This window comes from Labrus bergylta, chromosome 9 (assembly GCF_963930695.1).
Source record: "Labrus bergylta chromosome 9, fLabBer1.1, whole genome shotgun sequence".
In the NCBI taxonomy this organism is placed as follows: domain Eukaryota; kingdom Metazoa; phylum Chordata; class Actinopteri; order Labriformes; family Labridae; genus Labrus; species Labrus bergylta.
Window position 1 is genome coordinate 29831300 of NC_089203.1, and position 23573 is coordinate 29854872.

A 23573-nucleotide genomic window follows, 5' to 3' on the forward strand; every position below is an offset into this window, starting at 1 on the left:
TGAACGAGGAAATCCCGAGCCTGTAGTTAGAAATCACTGAATAAACCCTGTTTGCTCTATTGTACGTAAACTGAATAGGAATCAATTAACACAGAACAAACGGCTCACACAGGGTAGTACAAGTGCTGTCATTTCCATCTGTGTGTGTGTGTGTGTGTGTGCAAACAATAGATCAAAACACCAGCTGTGACAGTAGACTGACAAATGAGCAGGCAGGAAGCATTCAGATAATGACCAAGCACACTGACGGAGCAGTTTGAAGGATCTTCTCACACTGAATTTAACCGATGTGCATGGACCAACTTGGTGCCTTCTAGGGCTGAGCTCAGGAATGGATGTGGCAATATATTGTTGTGTACTCAAAGAATCGATATGGCAGTGACTCTGGGATGGCAGTTTTATAAGACACATCGCCTATGGGGTTGTCACACCTCTTAAAATATCTTAAAACAGAAAAAGCCATTGGCTTGATTTGATGCAAACAGTCTGCACGCCTGGGTGGAAAATTCTGCTTATGGTTGGGTGGAGGTTATGAAATTTTTTTCTTCCTGTATTTCCATTCACATGACACATTCATTAGACGCTGCACAGTTATAGCAGTAGTACTCTAAACCTACGCAGGACACGTTCTCAACCCCAGAATAACTTAAATACCTACTGAAAAAAATTATTTCTTGTACCCAAGCTTCTAAATTATCTCTGTTATGGTTTGGTAAAACAAAAAAGGTCAAGTTGTACGGCTGGGAATGAATACTTATCTACAGACAACACGTAGAGCTTCTCACACCAAACCCCTGCCAGTACCTTGAGACGTCTTTATGGCAAAGAGGTCAACAGCTTAAAGAACCCCTGAGCTTCTGCTGCAGTTCAGCTGTCAAAAGGCTCTAACGTCTTCTAGTCTTTTATTTCTCTTGGTTTAAATAAACCAGTCTGAAATATTGGTATCAGTATTTTTGAAGAACAGTTACCGTCCAGGATATGAAAGAAAATCCTCCTCAAAGCCTTTTCTCTGGAAAGACAACAACACGTCAATAAAAGATGCTTCCCCCTGCAGAAGCCTGTGTTATTTCAGCTGTCTAATGGAAGATCTGTATTTGCACAATCGTGGGGCCGGGTCAGTGCTGCGCTGTGTGAAAGTGCCTCTGGCCATTTTGGCGTAACATACACCAGAAGATAATCTTCCACGGCTTCTTTTTAGATTATCAGATTCCCCTTTTCTAGTCATTGTAATTTCATCCAACAGGTTACAGTAAGAAAGGGATGTAGGTGTGTTCATCCGAGAGCAATCATTAAAAGCAAGTCATACCTTAACCATCAATGTGTTTTGAAGCACATTTCTATACAGATGTGAGCTCAAGCACAAGGATTGAAGCTGGTGAATTTCTGGCAGTGTGGCTCCAGCTTTAGAGAGATTTGGACCGCGCTTGGTTTAGCTTGGCTGCCGTCTACCACTCACTGACCTGGCAACAACAATCCCACACTGCAGGCAGCTGCGCGGTCATGACACTGCTGTGACCGCTGTGTGTGGGGCTGTTTTCCCTCCATACAAAAACCATGGGTCGTCTTACGTTTGCAGTCTTATCTCACACAGCGGGAAGGCTGGAGGGGTTTGACTCGGTTGGTATGTGTATACGTGAGATCTTTCACGTATACCATCTGCAGGTTCAGCTGAGGCACAATCACTGGAAATTAACAACAGATACGGCATTGCCTTAATACTGCATTTCTTTCTTTGTATTGTCACCAAGGTAACTCAACATTTAAAAAACACTTGCTTCAAATGCACCGCTTATCTTGATGTTGTAGCTCGATAAAATTGTTCATAAACGTACTTTTAGGACCAACAGCGTATCGGTCTTAACATAAGACCACATTAAGCTTGACGTAAAGGATGTAGGGGTTGGAGAAAATGTGAATTATGTGAGAAACAGCAAACACTACAACTACCAAATCGACGACCAAATTACACAATAACACTGTGCCTAAAAAACTGAAAATATGAACCTTTAAATGTGGGATATTTTGCAAGACTTTTTCGTACTAGTTTAACAAGGTTGATCTTAAACTTGCAGCTGAGTGCAGAACACGGCCAATCCAAAGTGCCATAACCTATAGCTGACACAACAGTCCTGCAAACACTTTTCCAACATCAGCACCAGAGCACAGCTGACCTTTGCCCCGGTCATATCTGCTGTCCCTTACACAACAACCTGGTTGTTTTTTTGCTAACAGGTTCAGCTTCACTAAGCTAACAGAATAGATTTTGCATAAGTCTTAAACATATTTGGGTTGTTGTTGCTTCTGCAGAGATACTGAACCTTATAATTCTATAATTCTACAATTCACTTAGCAGACTCTTTTATCCAAAGCGACGTACATCAGAGAGTAAGAACAACACAAGTAAGGATCTAGAAAAAAGGGAACAATGTGAGTAAGGCAAAATTTCACTAAGTAAGTAAACCTGAGTTTGCAGGGGTTCTGAACTAAACAGCATCTGTCAAGACATCCTTCCTAATGTTGCATTACACACATCTGAGCATAGTTAGGGCACTTTTGCAGGGGAAATCAGTCTGAAAGGGATTGTCTCACCCCAAGTTAGTCGGGGTAAGCTTACATTGGATAGTTATGACAGATCAAATCCGCCATGAAGCAATTGAATAGGATTTTTACTTCGGAAACCACACTGTTAAGCCCCATACAGTTCAATCAATCAAACTTTATTTATATAGCACCTTTCAGACAAATTAAATTGCAGTTCAAAGTGCTTTACAAGAGTGCAGAAAAGTTGTTGACAAAAAGTAGTTTAAAAAATCATTGAGAGACTAATGCACACCAATAAGAATTTAAAAAATATGTATTAAAATAAAATACATAAAAGCAGCAAGATATTAAAATAAATATATAAGAGGAAAATATTTGAAATTGTAGTAGGATAAAAAGACGATACAGTAATGTTAAGATTTGAATTGATATAAAGAACTATATAAAAGCCAGACTGAATAAATGAGTTTTCAGATTGTGGAAGTGGAGGATCTGAGGGGCCGTACTGGTTCATAAACTAAAATCATGATCTGACAGGTAGTCTGGTGCAAGGCCATGTAATACTTTATAAACTAATACAAGAATGTTAAAATCAACAGGAAAACTAACAGGCAGCCAGTGTAAAGATTTTAGGAGGCTGGTCTGAGTCATGAAAGTGAGTCCATATACTCCGGGCCCTGTGTACTGTACACCATATGTTACAGCCAAATCCTCTTGTAATGCAGGCCACTGGCCGGATAAGATTATGCAATGTGCCGAGGCTTTCACAGGAGGCCCAGACATGAAGAGTCACAAGAATCAATTCATTGCACAAAAAGATCTTTTGCAGCAGCAAAGAGAAATCCTGCAGAACATTCCAGCACAGACTGTTTACTGGGAGCTGGAGCATCAATACCCCCCCCCCCCCAGTAAAACCAGCAAAGAGCAGAAAACGAAACTACACAGACTCCAGCTCAACAGAAGAACAAGAAACACCGGAAGTAGTGTCTTTGTAGTTCTGTAAACTGTTGCATTAAAAAAAAGAAGTGAAAACAGATTATTATTCTTCATATTCTCGACACACAACTGCAAAATATGAAATGCTAAATTAAGCACAATTTAAAAGAAGCTATTCCAGTTGTGTTGACACCACCCTAACAGCACGAAACGTGTGATTATTTAATAAAATGTGCATGTTTCTGTGTGTCGGCAGTTCACAGCCACAGATGTGATGGAGCTGCCTCCAGATGCTAACTGTTAGCCGTTAGCTTCCCACCACCAACTTGAAGGCGTTAACGTGTCTTAACACCCCTCTGTGTGATCCAATGTTACCCGCAAAATAAAGACGTTACAGCATCACAATCCCCAAACTAAAACAAAAAAACGAGCAGTGAAACGATTTTAAAGACAATGCACAGCGTCGGGACAGAGTTAGCTTAGCATGTTAGCTGCTAAGATGCTGCTGAGAGGAGCGGTTAGCAGAGGCAGCTAATCGGTCGCTTCGGGGTTTCTTACCAGGTCAAAACAAACAGGACCGCGCAGCAGGATGCATTAATCTCTGGTTTCTGCAGTCTGGAGGAGGAGGTGGTGGTGGTGGTGGTGAGGGGGGAACAGCAACTTCGATGAAATCAAATCAGGCGGTGTAGAAATGTTGTCAGGAACATTTTAAACACACACGAAGATTAAATGATTTCTGCTTCTTCTTCTTTTTCCTGCTCGGACTGGATGCTCCGTTTCTGCAGGTCGTCGCTGCTGCTTAGCGAGTCTGTAGCTCTGTAGTCTCTCTCTCTCTCTCTCTCACTCCAACACACTCACTACAGCGCATACACACATACACACATACACACACATACACACACACACACACACCCCTCGGAGGGCTGGACCTGCCAAACTCTGACCACGCCCTCCAGACCGACAGCAGCAGACACGCAAACAGTCAACTTCATGATTATTGATTTGTTTTAATAAAATCAATCAAACTTTTCCTCATGCACTACATCACTTTATTCTATTTCAGTATTCAAACAGGTCTGGTTTCTTTATTCCTGATGTTTCTAATCCATCACTACGGTCACTTTATTTATCTCATTTTTACCTTTACAGTTATATTGTGTTGTTCTGTTGTTCCATTATTCACCATGCACCTTATTAACTTATCATTTAGTATTTGCCTACTTGCACATAGTTATGTTTATATCTGTTTACATCTGTCAGTCCGATCACTGTCCACTTATATCTACTCTTTTTATATTTAGTATTTAGTAAGTTTAAGCTTTAAGTTGTATTTAAATTGACACTTTATATTTAGGTTAAAATGTTTCGTCTACCTGCACTGTTGTTAATTTACTGCTCTGTGTGCCTTTGAATTGCCCCCCGGGGACAAATAAAGTTTTTTGAATTGAATTGAATTGAAATCAAACTTAGGCTACTAGCCGAGTGTTGCTGCACACAATGAAGGCAGCTGTCCATCAGAGGCTCCTGATGCATTTAGTGTTGAAACAGTCTGCCAATCGAGCAGCAGAAGAAGTTGCAAGACACTCGTTGATGCTGGCTTTATAGAGCAGGGGTTCCCAAACATTTCAGCTCGGGACCCCCTAAATAGCTGTGACTAAAGACTAGAGACCCCCGACCTAAAAAGCCTCTGCATGTTTCTAATAAGCTCCACGAGCAGAAACGTGCTCAAACTAGGATCAATATTGGAGATGCTTTTGAGAAATGGAGAGAGGTTAGAACACAGAAAGGTTTACAGACCGACGCAGAGCTGGATAAACACTGAAGCTTCAGAGTCTGCAACATTAACAACCTACCTCACTTAATAACAGTTTCTTCACTGGATGGACCTTCTCTCGGGTGTTCCTTCTTCATGTTAGGATCACCATGGGTGGCAGGAAACACATTTCCTCCCCTGGATGTGGCCTTTATCATCATTTATCTTCATGAGAAGAGCACTTATAGGAGGCAATTTAACCCTTTCATAGATTATTATGATCTTTTTGATATTACTTATCTTTCAGGATCAAAACCTACCCAGAGATATTTCCCCGTCAGACATTTTGCAGAATAAGGAACATTAGACATCCAAGCACACTTGTCAGAGTCATAAGCCTACGCAATACAAAAAAAATAACTCAACACCTGTCCAAGAAAGATGAATGAAGTGAGTTTGAGTACCAGCTGTGCAGCAGGTATGTCTACTGTTTTAAAAAGCAAAATGAAATGAGGCATGGTGATTTTTAACTTCACTTGTTTGATCGTTTTTCCTGACTTTGTGCAAAGGGTTATTAAAGTATCCATCTCTTCAGCCATCGGTCTCATATGAAATCAGTTGAGCTCTACTGCCACCTGGTGGACTCGTTGCATCACTGCACTTTGATCTTAAAGAACTCCATCATCAACAACATCGCTTTCCTTAAGTTTCAATTAAGTTTCACTTTCAATTCCAACAGTCAAGTCAAAGAATGAAACACAGAAATGAGTTTCTCTAAAGACACTTTATTGATTCTTCTTCTTCTTTTTATTATTATTTTCATTTTACACTCAGTGGAAAGTTTATCTGTGTGTTTGGTGGACATTTCCAAACACTCACCCTCTGAATATCTGTTACCAATCCAAGATTTAAATAGCAAAAAAAACAACTCTACTGCATTAATTCAAAATACATGACACTATCAAGTCTTAAGGTGAAACTTTCGCTAACATATAGGCTGTACTACGGAGCCCGGAGGAGATCAGTGTGGCTTTATTTATTTCAATGTATGCTTTCTATTAAATGCATGTTTTAGTAACCTGCCACACGACAGCCTCTCAAATCATACAGAAGTACACACTCCTGTTAATAAAGGATTTTTTAAATGCATCAGAGTGCCTCAGACTTTCAGTTCAGTCTGCCATTTCTTCACAAATAATTTATTTATTAGCAATTTGACCTCTGACCCCTGTCCTTAAAGAGCACATGATTGTTTCCTCTACATTTTTTGACCCAGTGCAGCACTCGCTTTAACTTTTTTCTATAGCACAGAAGTCAGGTTGGAAAGGTTGCATGACACTTAAAGACTTTTATTTTAAGGAAATGTAACATATGGGGGCGCAGGTAGCTTAGCTGCTAGTGCGTGCGCCCCCATGTACAGAGGCTCAAGAGTGTGCGGCCCGGGGTTCCATGCGACCTCTGGCTCCTTTCCCGCATGTCGTTCTCCACTCTCTCTCTCTCTCTCTCTCTCTCTCTCTCTCTCTCTCTCCTGGTTTCTGACTCCATCTCTGTCTCTCTCTCTCTCTCTGTCTCTCTCTCTTTCTCTCTCTCTCTCTCTCTCTCCTGGTTTCTGACTCCATCTCTGTCCTAGCTCTAAAATAAAGGCACCAAAATAATCTTTCAATGTGCTTTGTTTCTCAAATAGTGCGTGCATGTTATTATAACAGGTGCATGAAATAGAAATTGTGCATGCATTGTAAAAACAGAAACCATACTGACGTCACCTCCTCCTCCGTACTCAATGGGTGCATTTACAAAATTAAGCTTTTTTTTCATATTTCATATATAAGATATAAAACAAGAGTAATGCACATTCTTCAAAAGATAAAGGGTACGTTCTGCTGTCGTTTAAATGCAGATTTATGTTTGAGTGAATCCTCTTCGCTGGAAACAAAAAAAACAGATGTCATTGATAAAAAAAAGTGTATCCACAGCATACCAAATGGTAACACGTGTGACCGTATTGTTCAGGACATTTACTTGATGAGAGATTAAATTGAGGACGGGCAGATTAACCTCTCCCAGAAGGAGTGCATGAACATCTGGACGATCAAATGATGTACAAAAAGTGAAAGTCTTGTCTCCGAGCTAAAAAAGAAACACAAATAAAATATTTTCTGATGATTTAAAAAAACACAGTTCACGTCCAGATTTAAAGGGTTACTTTGATAATGTTGTGTATTTTTTTTGTTGTCAACAGATCAATCCTGCCTGAAGTGTTTTCTGGTATAACTTCCTCGTCTGGACTTCGTGACTCCACTAATCGCTGGCGACAGATCCTCTCTACTTTGGTGTTTTACGCTGTCTGATTTATGTGGTGCTCCCTCTAGAGGAATCCTCCAGTAACACGCTTTGTACATCGGCAAGTATGTGAACATTTACGCCTATGAAGCAGCCGGTTGTCTACGCTTACATGTGGTTCAAAAGCAACTTTATTTAAACCCTTAGTCTTCCTTTTGCCTGTATTTATAGATTTTGTCCACCACCCAGTACTCAACCATTCAGATGTGTGTGCTGCTTGATACTTTCATTGTAGTAAAAACCCACAAGCATGAACTGTGTATTCATCCACAGCTGAAAGTAGTCCCCTGCAGTCATGATGTTTACTGTTCTCAGCTGTTACAGGAACTTATATAGTTTTATTCCTGGTGTGTTTTAAAGGTAAACATCTTCATAAAAGGGAATAAATGTAGTTCAGAGGGATTGTGTTTGGAAAGGCAGGGTTGAATTTAGCGGGATGTTGGTGAATGCTAACAGAAAAACAAGAATATGACCAACCTTACACTTTACATATGCTATAATACGTAGCCCAATATAGTTGAGATGTGTGTTTTTTTTAATATATATTGCTTTAATACACATTTATTTCAAAGACACGGCTAAATAATCTCTCAACCTGTGACAATATAAAACAGTTTGTCGAGTTAAACCCACTGACTGTATAAAAGACGTCAACGTAGCCACTGGGTCTGAGAGTGCCTGAAGGCTGCATTCTGTTTAATGGCCAGCAGGGGGCGACTCTACAGCTCACAAGAAAATGAACCAGACCTCTTACTTGATTTATTATCAAAGTAGACATTTTCTTTACGAGTTTCTGGTCTCAGTCTTTTCTTTAAGGCATGATGTTCCCATTTTGAGACACATAAAGCCAATTATGTCACAAGCAAGGTGACCACGAGGGGCAGCTATAGCCACGTTTCCACCGAGCGGTCCAGTTCAGTTTGGTTCAGTATGGTACGCATTTATTGCTGTTTCCACTCTCAAAAGTTGGGAAAGGTACCAAAATAACCGATCCGTACCATTCTACTTTTTTGCTACCCTTCTGTTGGGCTGCCAAGCGTACCAATCGGACCCTAAAGGGTGGAGCTAGACACCCTGCAGTCCCTTGATTGGCTGAAAGAATCTGCACTTCCTGAGCAACAGCAGTAACAACGTTTTTTGTTGTTTTGTTGTAATGTCAGCACATAGCACCGCCCCATGGACGACCTTGGAGGTGCAGACCTCCATTGTTGTCCTTTGAACACTGAGTCGCATTCTTCTTCTTCTTCTTCTTCTTCGTTGAATTTATTGGCAGACTAAACTGTGTCGACCTGATCAGGGTTTACTGAACCAAACCAAACCGGACCGATTGGTGGAAACGGGGCTGAAGTGTAAGTCACCTCTTGCTTTGAAATACTAAAAACAGACAGATGACCTCATGATGGCTACGTTCACTTCTCATATACAGTCTACATGTAAACCACAGGCAGTCATGCTTTCTTAGTGGCTTTAATAATCAAGTTTATTTTCAGTCCACAGACTGTAATTTATGCAGAGATGGCACAAAATCAACTACTTTCCATTCTTTAAAATGTACTGACACAACACCCAAGCAATCATTCAGATCCTATTTGACAAGGTGAGTGCTGAAGAGTAGCGTGTTTGTTTGACACTCATAACTAGCATGATGACACGGTGAACACACACTCAGTGGTAGGTTTCATGTCTCTGAAGCTGAACCGCAGACTGACTTTGTGCCCCTCAAACCCAGGTTAACAGATCCTACTGTAAATGTTGGCATGGTACAAATATCCTTCCAGTAAAATACGAATATAGAGAAGTGAAAATCTTAACAATTAAAACACCCACACTGCATCTTCAAAAGGAGAGTCCTCCTGCTTCTTCAAAAAACGTCAACACAAAGGTCTCTTAGAGTAAAAACTGAACGACGCCTACACCTGTGGGAACAGATGGCGGCGTCTCGTTCACTATAAGACAAAGTATAGCTACAGTTGTAAAGACAGATGTGGTGGTTGACTGCATCTAGATAGATTGGCTGACTAAAACGAGCCGACCAGCATTAATATTTATATACAAACTAAAGATATCTCTTAATGTGCTCGATAGATTTTCAGGCAGAAGGAGGGGGGGCAGTACAGTTTGATTGTAGATTACACCTTGTGCTTCTCAAAAACAGTCCTGTTGGTGTGTTTTGTCTCGCTTGAGCCTCACGTGCTGGGGAGCCGAGGATTAGGCTTCATACACCCTGTGGAAAAACAAAAACCAGAGTTAGTTTTCTGTCATTTCATTTTACTGCCCTCACGAGTTAGTTAAGTCTATCACATTAAAAAAACAAACTAAAGAAAACTTATAGAGGTTTTCAGGATGAGCTGCATGTGTGAACACAAACAGCTGAATTTTTCTTTCTGACTTCATCTATTTTTAATAAGGGACTGTGTCCATTTATGGCCTTTTGGGGCTGGCAGACACTTTTTTCTAAACAGAACCAATCAAGTTCAGCGTTTCCAGCGCTCTGCGTCAGCTCTTCTTGACTCTGCGCTCACAGCGCTCTTGGCACAATGTCACTCCTTCCTATCCAACCAATCAAAATACTTCTCTTCTCATGATTCATGTCATGCACCCAGACATGTTTTTTTTTTTCCAAGGGCAGTTTCCAGGTGTAGACCTGAAGATATTGCCAGGACTCCAAGGACTTCTCCTTTCCACAGTTATGACCTTTTCTTTGTAAAATAAAATATAATACTAACCATATAGAGCACATTCAAAACACTCTAAGCCGTCACTACAAAGGGGAGCAGAAGTGAACCTAGGAAACAGTCCCACTCCCCACAAGGAAAATGAACATTTCTCTGTCAGTATGAGTGCATATGGTGTTGGTTGTTGGGTTTCTAATCTGAGAAGTTGTGCCCACCCTGGGGAACAATGCATCAGCTGTTACTGTTACCAAAGTTAAGCACGGCTGGGAAGCGCACTGAAATGAAGGTTATTACAACGCCGTTTGGTGGACTCTTGCCCTTTTTAGAGCAGTGATGGTTGGGGTCCTTACCAACCCGAAAGGTCAGGGGTCATTTACTACATTTCTACAAGGGCCAGCTTTTTTCTTGCCAAACACAAAATGCTTCCACATAGTCCTGACAGCCGTTGAGCCCAACATGAGGAGGAGGTGTTACCCAATGTGAGGATTTCAGCTTTGGGATTTTATTTTTATGTTTTTTTTTAATCACCTCAGGAGATAATTTTGATTCTGGGGGCCGGGCAGGAAGCTTTGGGGGGCTGGATGTAATCCCTGTGATATGTTGTAAACAGACCCGATAGAGGGCGCTGACACAACGGCATGGACCCCACCCATTATGTGCATGCATGCCACAAAAAAGTGAATCAATCAAGGTGTAATAACAACGACCTATTTACCATGCTTAAAAATGTATGACACCAACTTCTCTTTAAATTGAATTTAAATGTGAATATTTTCATTAATTAGGTGCCAAAAGTCCTGAAAGTGGGCAAATATTGAGTGTTATTCTCTAGTATAATTAATTCATCAAAAGGTTATTACCTGTGCTTGTCCTTCCAGATGCGGAACCATTTGACCAGATTCTTGGTGCTCTGGAGTTTGGGGTGAAGACAGTACTCCTGACCTTTGAAGCGGGCCACGTTCTCCATCGTCACGCTGACAGGGAACACAAACACGAAGGATCGAATGTCAACAAGAATATAAACGCTATAAATCATTTAGATTTACTGGAACTCTGAAGCCACTTCAACTCAAGTTTGTTTTGTTTGGCATGACGGCTAATGTTGCTCTAAGTTTTATAGCTCCAAAAAAACACGACAGTATACACAAATAGTAACTAAAACACATGAGATCAGGTTATAAACAAAAGTCCATCGACCTTAGAACTTCTAAAAAATGCAGTTAGAGCATCGATTTGTCAACATGAACAGCGCTGGAGGGGCGATAAGACACGCCCATTCACATCATACAGCCTATAGCAGGTTTAGCGAGTTTTTTCAGGATGAAGGACGACTCCAGAAGCAGCAATTGACAATTTCTCCACATAAATACAGTTTAAGGTCGCCGACTTCTCTCCTCCAGAGTCTCCTGAAGGCCATGATTAGACGGTCAAAAGCCGGATCAGTTTGAACCGCTAGCGTATAGGTAGCGAGTGCTGAGAAAGCCGATGGCGAGGACAGTGGGGGGCAGGAGAGGATGGGGGCCGCTCAGATTGGTAGATGCTGCCCCCTGGAGGATTTTAATGTTATGGCATTTAACATTTTTAAACCAATAGCCATGTTTTTGCACTAAACAATCGCCATATTTCACGACAAGCCACTTCGATATCAGTTGTAATCAAACCGTGCTCCTGATGTGGTTGTTCCCACATGCACCTTCCCCTTCCCCCCGATAAGGAAGATCTCCCGCTTTAAAGGCCCTGACACACCAAGCAGATGGCAAAGAACCAGTGGTGACAAAGGCCGCCTGTGACGTCGCCTCAACTCGCCTTTTGTCTTGGCCAAAAAGTTGCACTTGAACACACCGCAAAGACTCTAGCTGACGGCCAACCACCACGTACGTTCTACACATGCGTGAGAGCAAATAACTCTCCATGCCAGCAGGCCACTCGTATTATAGGTCGTCTACTAATGGAGAATAATGTCTGATAAAAAGTTGAAAATGGCGCTGGCGTTGTCAGCTCTTTGTCTTTTAGTGGAAAAAGAAAAGAAGAGGAGGAGGAGACAAATAAGGAGAAACCGCACTAATGGGTGAAAGCATGGATACTACAGCAGCATGCTCAAGGGGCTTTACTGAACCTGAGAGCTGGAGAGAAATGAAACCTCCAAACAGCCAATCAGAGAGATTCCTGTCACCAACCGCAGACACCGATTCAACATGACACACCACAAAAACTAGGGCGACGACCGATCACCGGTGGTCCAACCAGGGCCGATGATCTCCTTGGTGTTTCAGGGCCTCAAGGTGCATGTGGGAACAACCAGATCAGGAGCAGTCCTCCTGAAATTCTGGCTTTTTTTTTAGAAGAATGCGACAACTGTGGCGTCTTCAATAGAACGAGACAAGATCGACTACAGGAGCCAACGTTCAGAATGTTGTTTTGAGAGTTTGAGAGAAACACAGGGTCATTTCTTTCCCCAGTTCTCAGCAGTTATTCTGAACGGCCCTGAAAAACACTTCCACAGTTAGATGCCCTCTCGTCTGAAAAGACCAGCATGCACAGGGCGACCAGCATGCTACTTGGCAAAGAAATGATATCATGGAGCTGCCACTAAAAAAAAGTGTGACATCTAAAGCTCATTGAATCAGTCGCTCGAGCTGTTACCCTCCGCTTAAGGCAACGGTGGAGACAGTCTGCCTGCATGTGGCATATTCAGGCCAAACAAGAGAAATGTGGGAAAAAACTCCCACAGTGCCATGGGGCCTCTCCAGCCAGTGACACACTCAAAGACTCCCCAAACCATGAATGTTAAACGAGTTGACTGGAAGAGAAAAGACTGGACTCTCAATAAAAACTCTGCTTTCAGTGGTAATACGGTTGCATCTATTTTCCTGCTCATTCAGTCGTCATTCTGCGCTTCGGTCGGACGGCTGTATCTGCTTTGTTGTCGACCAAGCGAGCGGTGAATGTGAGAGCAGAAAACATGAAAGTGCTTTTGTTTGCGGAAAACCACATCGGAAATAAACACCCCGTGCATGTTGTCATCCATGGCTGCTCAGCTGAGGTGAAGGTTCACCTCGTTACTGTTTTAATCTGAGTTCCTCCTCATTATGATTCACCTGGGGCAGCTTCGGTTGCAGCCACTGGCTCCAAAGGCTAATACTGTTAGCCGAACGTTACATAAGCATGAGCAGAGGGGAGGAAAGAAAAGGCTGTGAAGGGGCTGAGAAAGAAGAATGTGGTAGGAGAGAGGGGGAAAGAAAGTCCTTTTCATCTCCTGCTGCCTCAAACTTTTACTTTAAAACTTTTAAAGGACAAATATTGTCGTGGGTTTTTATGCTACCGGTATCAACACTGGGGAGTAAAGAAATGTATTAACGATGTATCGGCCGATGTCTTTCTTAGATTTATGTTAGATCTGTAGAGATAAATAGAGATATTCACATTTATTGTGTTGATCCCTGAAATTCTTGTAACGTCAAAATGTTTCTCCTCCGTTTGACGTCATCGTGCGACGCTGTCTCTTGAGATTAGAGAGATTAGAGCGATGGAAGACAAACTAGCGCTGGTGCTAACGTTGCTAACTGGACTTTTTACACGCTCACACATAAGTTACTCTCAAACTATGTTGATGAGCAGAGACGTCTGATTGGACGACGGAGGTCACTGCTGCTTCATACAACACTGATGGAACTAACCATGTGGCCAACTTTGGCGGTTTTGGACGAGACACCGGTTGGACTTCCGGTTGGTGGGACGACTTTGAAAATGAAATAGTCATTGCAAAGGAATGGCGAGAAAATGTGAGAAAATAAATAAAACAGAGACATGACAGATAAAGAATCCCAAAGAATGAAAGAAAGAAAACAAGAAATGATGTTAATGACATGAGTAGTAAACAGGAACACTTCAGGGCTCCTATAGCTCGTGAGTGCGACGCTATGAATGCCAAATTGAGCAGCGTAAGCCAAGCGGTCACAACAAAGGCCAGGGGGGGGTCGGGAGGTTGACGAGGGACAGGGGGGGGGACGGGGGGGGGACTCTCGCTCACTCATTTCTCTCCTACTCTCTTTCTTTCTGTGGCTTTCCGGAGCCCACTGAGACTCATTTTTCACTGGGTACCAGCGGCTGGTGGCCCCTCTCTCATGCTAATAGAGCAGCCTTAAATAACGTCTGTCAGTGGGGAACACACACACACACACACACACACACACACACACACACACACGCGCAAACGCACACACACACACTCCTGCTTTTCTCAAAACCGTACTGGTTTGCCCAAAATGCAGTATGCAGTAACAGTATGACAAAACAAATATGAGATCCTCAGTTTGCCAAAAATGCCCTGATGTCGTACTGATTCTGTAAAAATCTACAGTCTCCATCAGACCAGTCTCCCTCCCGTACTGTTTCCCACAATGCAAAGCGCCAGGTCAGAGATGGAGATGACGGACAGCAACAGGGAAATAATCCCAATCAGACCAAACCACATAAGACACAACCAGTTATCTTTGTTGATTCTCTAAATCATGAAAATCTAACATAATCTCTCGTCATCTTTTTTCAGACTGTAAGTGAACGCTACACTGCAGCGGCGTTTGACTTCAACTGGACGGTTGTTTACTTCCTCAGTCCAAGACCGGGCAGGCAACAAGACAGGACAGGTACACAAAAGACAACATCAGAAATACAGAAAATCAGCTCAAGTGAAAAACATAAGTACTTGAACCACACAGAGCCAGAGGCTGAAACAGTTCAGAAAAGTAAAAGTCAAATAAAGTGCTGTTCAGTTATAATGACATATCAAGCTAACAAAGGTAAGAGAATAATACAAAAGTCTATTAAATAATCAGGAATACAATCTGAAATTGTGATCTAAAAATCCTCTTACCCACAAAACAAGCCTTCCCCAAAAGAATGTAAACTCTTTGGATTCTGCTTTTCGCCTTACTTACAATTAATTACTGTCAAAAATAATTTGTTTTTTTTCGGCTCTGTTGTATTCTTTGATGTTGTTGTTTTTTGTCGCCTGTGTTTGAATAGGCCTTTAAGTGCATGTATGCCTTAACCACTTCCAGGGACAGGGGGGGTCCAGAGTCTCTGGCCCCCTTGTTTTGGCGGTCGCGAGATGAAAAGTCCTCCTCCTCCATGTTCTCCCTGCTGTCCTCTTCACGTCTCATACTGTACTTAGCCAGCAGGTGGCAGCAGAGTTCCAACAGCACACTGACTCCCGGGACGCTGACATAACATCCCATCTGTTGTCCCCTCATGACATGAAAGTTTACATGATCCCCACCCCCTGAAATCACAGCTCACATTCCTGACTTGGCACGAGAGTGGAGCGGAGATCACGGTCTACAGAGACTCTGTTCATTTATTCAAAGTCGTCTGGAGCGCCACAGGAGTGTGTTTGGACGCCCCTCGACATTAAGAGACCGTGTTATCATGAGAGAGGTTCATTCTGGATTTCATGACGGCTCACACTGAAACTGAATCGCTGCCGTCTGTCTGCTCGAGCTGTGATTTTATGGCAGAGAGGAACGGAAGAACACTGAAGAATCATTCCCCAAGTGTTTATGACTCGTACAGACGTACATGTGTATGATGTGTATGTTGCACACAGACTAAGAGGTTGTTCATGTGGGAAACAGGATCTGAACTCAACGTCTATTTTTATTTAGATTTCTGGGTAATTTTTGCCTTTATTTATTGAACAGCTGAAGAGAGACAGGAAGTGTTGGGAGGAGAGAGAGCGGAGGGTGCGACTTTTTGATCCAGTAGATGTCTGATCTTAGAGTATATTTTAATATTAGATTTGTATTTATATCAAATGTGTTTTTCCCTCTAGATTAATGTAGTTTCTGCAACAAACTATTTTAATCTGCTCAATTCATCCACGCACGCGTACACAAACACCAGGAGCACACCTTGCGTTTTGTGTTCCACTCCATGTTCATTTATTTACAGAATAAATATCTCTCTCTTCTCTCTCTCTGTGATTCTGCTCTCTTGGTTTTGCTGTCTCTCTGCAGGAGTTGTGAGTTTGTTTTTTTTTTAAACAGGAGTTTTGTTATGTTGCATGGAGACATGAGGTCCTCACGAGTGCCTGCACTCTCTGCCCGCTCTCTTAAATAAATCAAAAATGTAATAAAAAACGGTCGAAAATATTCTATTCTATGTGGGAAAACACTGTTATTTCTCACAATAGGCTCCAAACACTTTGATTCAACTCAAATTAAAAGACTTCAACTTTACAAACATCAATTAGAAATCTTTTTGTCAACATCAAGTTGGATGTGATCTTTCCTTCTTGTGAGCCATGAGGATGTTGACCATGTCACACACACACACACACACACACACACACACACACACACACACACAGCAGCGACTGATCGTAATGTCTTCCTGTTTGTACAGCCGGTCTACATGGTGCTATACGTGGACTTATTTTTCACTCACACCGATGGATTTAGGGGTGATATTTATTAAAGGCGACACCGTGTTTATATTGATGATGATGATGATGAAGATGGTTATGTTTGATGATGACGTTATTTAGGATGGTTTTGATGCTGATTAGATCTCTCAATAACAACTGTCACTGGTCACTTCCTGTCAACACCTGTGCGTCTGAGCTGTTTGTTTTCACTTCCTGTCGTTGTCTCCTCCTCTCTCTCTCCTTGCTTGTCTTCTTCTTACTCTCTGATGTACGCAGCTTTGGATAAAAGCGTCTGATAAATGAATTGTAGAATTGTTTATACATTTTCCATCGACCAGCGTGCACTGTTGGGTGGTGATCTGAATGGATCCAGCCTTGAGATGCATCATTGAATCATTTTCTTACAACATATACATTTTTTGCAGAACAGCTGTATCATTGAAAAGGATTCTCTCTCTCTCTTTTTTTCCTAAGGTTTATTTTTTCACATTGTCATTGAGAGACAGGTCAGTGGATAGAGTCAGAAATCAGGGACAGAGAGAGAGTGGGGTGTGACATACCAAGAGGGAAGCCACACAATAACCACTGCACCACCAGCGTCCCCCAAGACTCTCTTTCTTATGGTCATCGTGCGTCAGGTATCTTACCTGTCTTAGTGCAAACACGACAGGATGATTTGATAATGCAAAGCTGACCGACATCTTTTATAGATGTAGGAGCAGATTCAAAAATAGTAGGCGGTGTTTTGTGTAGAGAAACTGGACTCTGAAGGATTATTAATGTTCTCCTCCAGCTCACTTTCAAGCTCGGGAAAACTGACGCAGAGATTGAAGAGATGCACAGGGGGGATTGACGGATACCTGTGTAAGGTAGGAACCTTACTGGGGTTCTTTGGTACATAAATATGGACATGTGGAGAGAATTAACTTGAAAAAAATGAATGGCATGTTCAACAATTCAGTTTGACTCGGCTCTTTATTCATCATGCAGCGCATCAGTGGCTTAAAGTGTCGGCTTAGCCTCTACGATTAAGATATTTTTAATGGATGGCTGAGGCATAGGGACATTTGTGATTTTTAGGACTTCTTTGAATACAGAGGAAAAAGAAGCGGAAGAGTAAAGAGAAGTGGTGTTTATTGGAAAGAAGGCAGAGACAGGACAGATAACTGGAAGTGGAAATGAGAAAAATGAAAGAAAAAGACTCACAATATCATCTTCTCTTGGCAGTATGGGTGCTTGGGTTTGATCTCCAGCTTCTGTACGTCCATGTATCTGATCTTTGGTCCTTTTCTGGTGCACCTGCACTTGTAGGCTGTTCAAACACATGAAAAAGTAAAAACCAGACGTTAACAATCACATCGCAATATTATAATCATCATTGTTGGGAATTTAAAGCAGTGGAAACTGGACTCTGTGAAGGATTAGTAAAGCTCTCCTCCGACTCACTTTCAAGCTCGGGAAAACCGACGCAGAGATTGAAGAGATGGAAAAGTTAATACTTTATGATGTGACAGAAAAATTGGCTCCAAATCAGCCGTCTGTTTATCTTCGGAGCACACGCTGACAAGAGGAGATTACCAGAGCCAGAGTTTAAGTCTGGTGTCTGACTGTTGAGACGTCGCAAGCTTTACAAACAGGGCTTCAGTTACATCACATGTAAACGTGCTAAAAATAACCAGAGATGAATTAAAGAAGGGAGACTGTTTTCCACTTAGCATGGAGGTAGAACTTTAAATGAGAAAACAGTGAGTTTAAAGGCTGAAAATCAATTTAAGTCGTTTTCACATCGACACTAATGAAGAGATCATTTCAGGAGGACCGCTCCGGATATTCTCCTGACCTGGTTGTTCACACATGCACCTCACAGCTAGAGACTATCCCTGTCAGACAGGAGGGGGGGGGGGGGGGGGTCTCCTGAGGTAAGACGTGGAGGACGAAGCAGCAGAGTCCTCTATACGACACTATAATGAGAATATTAGTCTTTCTATCAGTGCTGCGTGTAGTTGAAGAGAATCTCAATGTGAAGTAAAGAGAGGAGAAGAACATCCTGGAGAACAGGAAACATGCAGCAGCAGGTTGATTAGAGCACGGAGATGGTAGAGGTGGCGTGCAGACAGTCTATGGTCGTGCAGCGATCACAGGTGAATAAAGGTCACCACCCCCTCCCACTGGCTCCTCCCACTGGCTCCAGGCGAATTCATCAGCTCACTCTGACTTTCTGCAGAATAAATACGAGGAGGCTGGAGGAGAAACATTCAGCTGTTTGTGTTCACACATGACGCTCCTCCTGGACAAACGTTTTATACACAACCAGAAAATGAACCTATTAGCTGTTTTACACTGCAGCTGTGAGGACTGATAAAGTTAATGCTTTCCCCCCTCTTTTAAAAACAACGTTTCTATGTATTGCACTAGTAGCACCCGATGCAAATGCATGCCCAGCTCCATGCAGTCACACCTTTAAGGTCTCTTTACGGTTTTCCATCTTCTCAGGTCCACTTTTTCTACTTGTGATGACTTAATGCCGCTCTTTAAATGGACACAGGAAATGAGTTTTTTCCCGGGGTTGTTTATATTTGTGATGGGAGGTGATGACCTGAAGACTCCAAGGTTTCCCCCATCCATCACCAGCTATCTCTCTACACCGCCGTCGGCCTCTAAATCTGTCACCATGCACAGACTGGAGCCAGCACGCCGCAACATACGAGGGACCAATAAAAGTGTGGACACCGAGGTTAACATCCATATACTGTAAGACAGGGTTTCCATGGGCATGTCAACACACAAGAGATGGAATCATCTTACTCAAGTCATGCACCTGTTTGTTGGTAAGGACAGAATCAACATTTTTATCAAATCTAAACCTGAAAATGAAAATACTTCAAGAGCTTCAGAGTGAGTTTGAGCTTTTACCCTCTGGTCATCGTTTCAGAGAACCTGTGAGGAAGACTTAAAGACTGCAGGTCTCATTGATCCCCGGTGTAATGCATAAACTGGAAAACAGTGCGTCCTCAGGATGTTCTTCTTCCTCTATATATATTTGCACACCTCTGTATTGCACTTTGCATCACTTGGTAGAAATGTCCATTTTGGTTCGAGCTCTTGACTGATTTCATTTTTGATGCTTTTATCTCGATGTGTGTGACTTTACATTTAGTTTTTATTGACTCTAAATTATCTTTTTATGTTGTCGTCTAATAATAACGGCTGTCATCATTAACGAGTTAAGCCCATTAATCTCATGTTATTTTATCTCTTCAGGCTCTCCGTAGATAGTGGTCCTCAGTGTCTCCCTGTAGTCTCAGTGATGTAAAAGAATACTGCTGCATCTTTGAATGTCTCATTTCACTTTAACAAACTCTCAGACAGTAATATCCACCTTATGACATCACACACTGACCTTATGACATCACACACTGACCTTATGACATCACACATTGACCTTTGCTACCGTTCCTTTGGGTTGTTTGACGTCATTTTGGGATCCCTAACCACTTCCTGTTTCTGTGCTTAACTTCATATCCTAATGTCACGCTAACAGAAGCTCCGTACCTTATTTCAAAATAAAAGCACACAGCAAGTAAAGTACTCTCAGTTTAAGACATTGCAATTTAAAAAAATAATAAAAGCCTGACAATTTTTACTTTTAAATGCAAAAAAACTTGAATTTCAAACATGCGATTAAAAAAGACGATTAAAAATGTGTCATCGTTTCCCTACTAAAAACACATCTGCATTCACCAATCTTCCCCTGATGTTCAGACTTCATTTGCAACATTTACAAGAACATTTTTCCTCTTGAAATCTGTTATTTACAACTTAGCTTTAACATTTTTTTCCATCATTGTCCTCCATTTCCCAGACTCCCTCTCCATAACCTCCCCCCCCCCCCATTGAATGCTTGGCTTTAAATGATTTCTGAACTCCACTTGTCCTGCCTTACACAAACAAGAGGCTCGGCGTGCCAACAATAAGACATTTTAAACCCCAGGTGTATTTATCGGGTCAATGCAGTCTTAAAGAAGGTCTACATGTTTATGGATGTAAAACTATCAAATCACCAAAAGGTGCAACAGTTCTGTTTCGATTAGGAGCCAAACGCTCGCAGCAGGTGGTTAGTTGGTTACGTAAAACACACAAACACACCACTGGGAGTGAGTGACTGTTTTCTAAGACAGTGCAGAGATTTGAGGATGTTTGGCTCCGACTTTACTCACGTTTAAAAAACAAGAAAAACTCCGAATATTACGAGTGATTTTTAAAGTTAATTCCTAATTTATGAAGACATATAACTGCTGGAGAGGTGTCAAAAAAATATTGTTCCTATGATTGGCAGCAAGCAATATTATTATGTCGAAAGAAACACACAGAATGACATTAAATCCTTGAGTTTACCTTCTGCATTCAGGAAGTATAAGGCCACCACAAACAAAAGTAGCACCGCTGTGCACCGATGCATTTTCTTCAAGATGTTTTTTTCCCCTCAAAATCCGAGCTGTCCAAACCGCCTCTATGCGTTAAACCAATAAACAGTTTACTCAAAGTCTTCCGAGGGGTGAATTAGTTCCACTTGCAGCTGTTGGTGGACGACAGAAGTGAAGCAGCGCGGAGGGTTTCTCTGCTTTTGGAGCCCTTTTTGGAGCGCTGGTTGTGCAACTCCGTCTGTGCGTCCTGTGCGCTAGGATGAATCTCCAATCACTCGTTTAGGTCTCTCTCTCTCTCTCTCTCTCTCTCTCTCTCTCTCTCTCTCTCTTCGTCTCTCTGGTTGCTTTTCTGTGGGGAGGCAGGCAGCAGCTCTTTTTAAAAGCAGCCCGCTGTCCCTCTCTCATTAATATGCACGGCCAGTCAGCGAATCAAACACTTGTGGCCTGCCTGCGGAGGAGAAGTAGACAACAGACAGGGAGGGGAGGAGAGGGGAGGAAAAACACTTATTCGGCCAATGATGAGGGGTGGAGTGACGTCAGGTAATGTAGACACTGTTTGTGGTGGTTAATATTTGGCTCTAATCATAACCTGTCATCTTCTGCGATTGTTATGAATGACAGAAAACTTTAGTGAGAAGAGATTTCTCTCATTTTGGGAGAATTTGCAACAATTGAACATTTTTAATTGGTTGAAAAACAACAAATTTAACTCATATTTTACGAGAATCAGAGCTGACTTTTCTGTGTCCAGTAGCCAAAAAGCATATGGGTCAGATCTTTGCTAATTATAGTCTGAACAAAATTCACTGTTTTCATAAAAAAACCATCCAAAGTGTGAGTGTTTCAAACTCTGTTAGGATGCTGAGACAATTTTGCACTTTGAACAAAATGTAAGCTTAAGAAATGTTTATCTCTTCACAGCCTTGAAATTGATCAGCAACTGAAGTCCGGAGGGACATCATGGCATCCAATCACGTGACTGGCACGGAGGCCTGGAGGGCAAAATTGGTTTAGGAAAATGGCGTCCACCATTGAACACTCTGTGTAGCTGCAGCACGGGCTCTTTTCAGTATCCATCTCTTCAAAACTCTGCATGTTTAAATCACCTGACAATCACAGAAAAACTGAGATATTAAGATAAACTGCTTTTGGGTACTTGCGACCCTCTTACATGGACACTATTTCATAAAAACAGCAAAGTCCTCACCAGAGTTATGGTTTGAAGAGAATCATGTTAACTGGCGACTTCCAGCCGAATGCATCTGTGGTTGTCGTAGTTACAACAAATGTTGAAAAGTGTTTAAAGAGACACTCTTTAAAGGAGCAATATGTAACTCTGACACCTAGTGTTTAAAATGGGTACTGCAGTCCAAATTCCAAACATCATAGAGAGCTGCCCCCCCCCTCCCCCCCCCCCAACAATAGTTCAAGCTAACATGGTAACTGTAGGTTTCAATAGCACCAGTGATGACTTTTTGCGAATATTTCCTCTGGTTGAACACATTTGACTTAAAAAAAAACAAAGTAGAAGGTAAACAGTTCTTAACGGAGCAATAACACACTGGAGGGTTCTGATGTATGAAAATAATCATTAAGACAAACGCAGTGTGTAATTTCCTCAGCTGAGCCTGTTATCTTCTGGAGGCCGACAAGGACGGGTCAAAGAGTTTGTGACGTTAGCTGGGACGTAAAAGCAAACAGTTGGGAGAATCCTTGGCAGCAGAAAAAAAAGGAAACGTAGCCACATTAAAATGTTTTTGTTCCAACAATATTACTGATGTGGTCCTTTAATATTTAAAACTTTGATCTGGGGTGTTGGATAGCCTAGGGTGCCCCGTGTACAGATGCTGTAGTCCTCATCGCAAGCGGGTGTGGGGTTGAATCCGACCTCTGACCATCGTTGTATGTCATCCCTCACTCTCTAATAACAAAATTGAAGTGTGGACATCCACCCACACCTCCACCATCTGTGGACGTTCTCGCCCTTTATACCACATCAACAGCCCGAGGCGTCTCACTCAGACACAGTAGTTTCACGCTGAAGTCACTTGTAAACTCCGGCGCCTCACTTTTCTCAGACATGGATGGGAAGCGTCTGTATGAGACGCTGAGGGATGATGACAAATGTTCGGTATGTGAAGAGTTGGGAATGAGATCGGCCGGTTTGTAGAGGTGACCTCTGACCTCTGAGCAGAAGAGCACTCACGTGTGTGAGATTTGGAGAAGCAGAAACCTCTTTGATTGAATGTCATTGATATTGATGCATCAAGAATTAACGGTGAAAAAGTGAGTAATACTCCGAGTAGTTTTTGGAGAAGTATTTTCTAACGCTACCTTTACTTGAGTACCGATTGTTTCCGTCAACCTCCTTTCAACTCAAATGAACAGCTTCAGAACACTGTTATTGCACTTTTATTATTCAAAGCTGATCCTATTTTCCAGTTTATTCAGTGGAAATGAACAAAAGAAGCTATTGTACC

The 23573-nt window shown here is 42.0% G+C and overlaps 2 protein-coding genes across 2 annotated transcripts in view; both read right to left on the minus strand.

Annotated features, from left to right (window-relative positions):
* Positions 1-4329, minus strand: part of fam13b (family with sequence similarity 13 member B) — a 64530-nt gene extending 60201 nt beyond the window's left edge. Inside the window, 1 exon segment of the mRNA XM_065958820.1 lies at positions 4036-4329. The gene's annotated coding sequence lies outside the window, so the exon portion shown is untranslated.
* A 1666-nt stretch (positions 4330-5995) lies between these two features.
* Positions 5996-21472, minus strand: cxcl14 (chemokine (C-X-C motif) ligand 14). The gene is made up of 4 exons (XM_020656629.3): positions 21065-21472; positions 17876-17981; positions 11106-11219; positions 5996-9794 (listed from the first exon to the last, which is right to left on the minus strand). The coding sequence occupies exons 1-4, from the start codon at positions 21126-21128 to the stop codon at positions 9779-9781; spliced, it is 300 nt and encodes a 99-aa protein (XP_020512285.1). The 5' UTR covers positions 21129-21472; the 3' UTR covers positions 5996-9778.
* Between the last annotated feature and the right edge of the window lie 2101 nt (positions 21473-23573).

Bases quoted from the DNA above. Each gene is read 5' to 3' on its own strand.
- cxcl14 (XM_020656629.3), bottom strand. From the start codon at position 21,128: ATGCATCGGTGCACAGCGGTGCTACTTTTGTTTGTGGTGGCCTTATAC. The intron at 17,982-21,064 runs GTAAACTCAAGG...GTGTTTGAACAG, and splicing joins ATACTTCCTGAATGCAGAAG to CCTACAAGTGCAGGTGCACC. The intron at 11,220-17,875 runs GTGAGTCTTTTT...GTTCCCTGTCAG, and splicing joins TGCCAAGAGAAGATGATATT to CGTGACGATGGAGAACGTGG.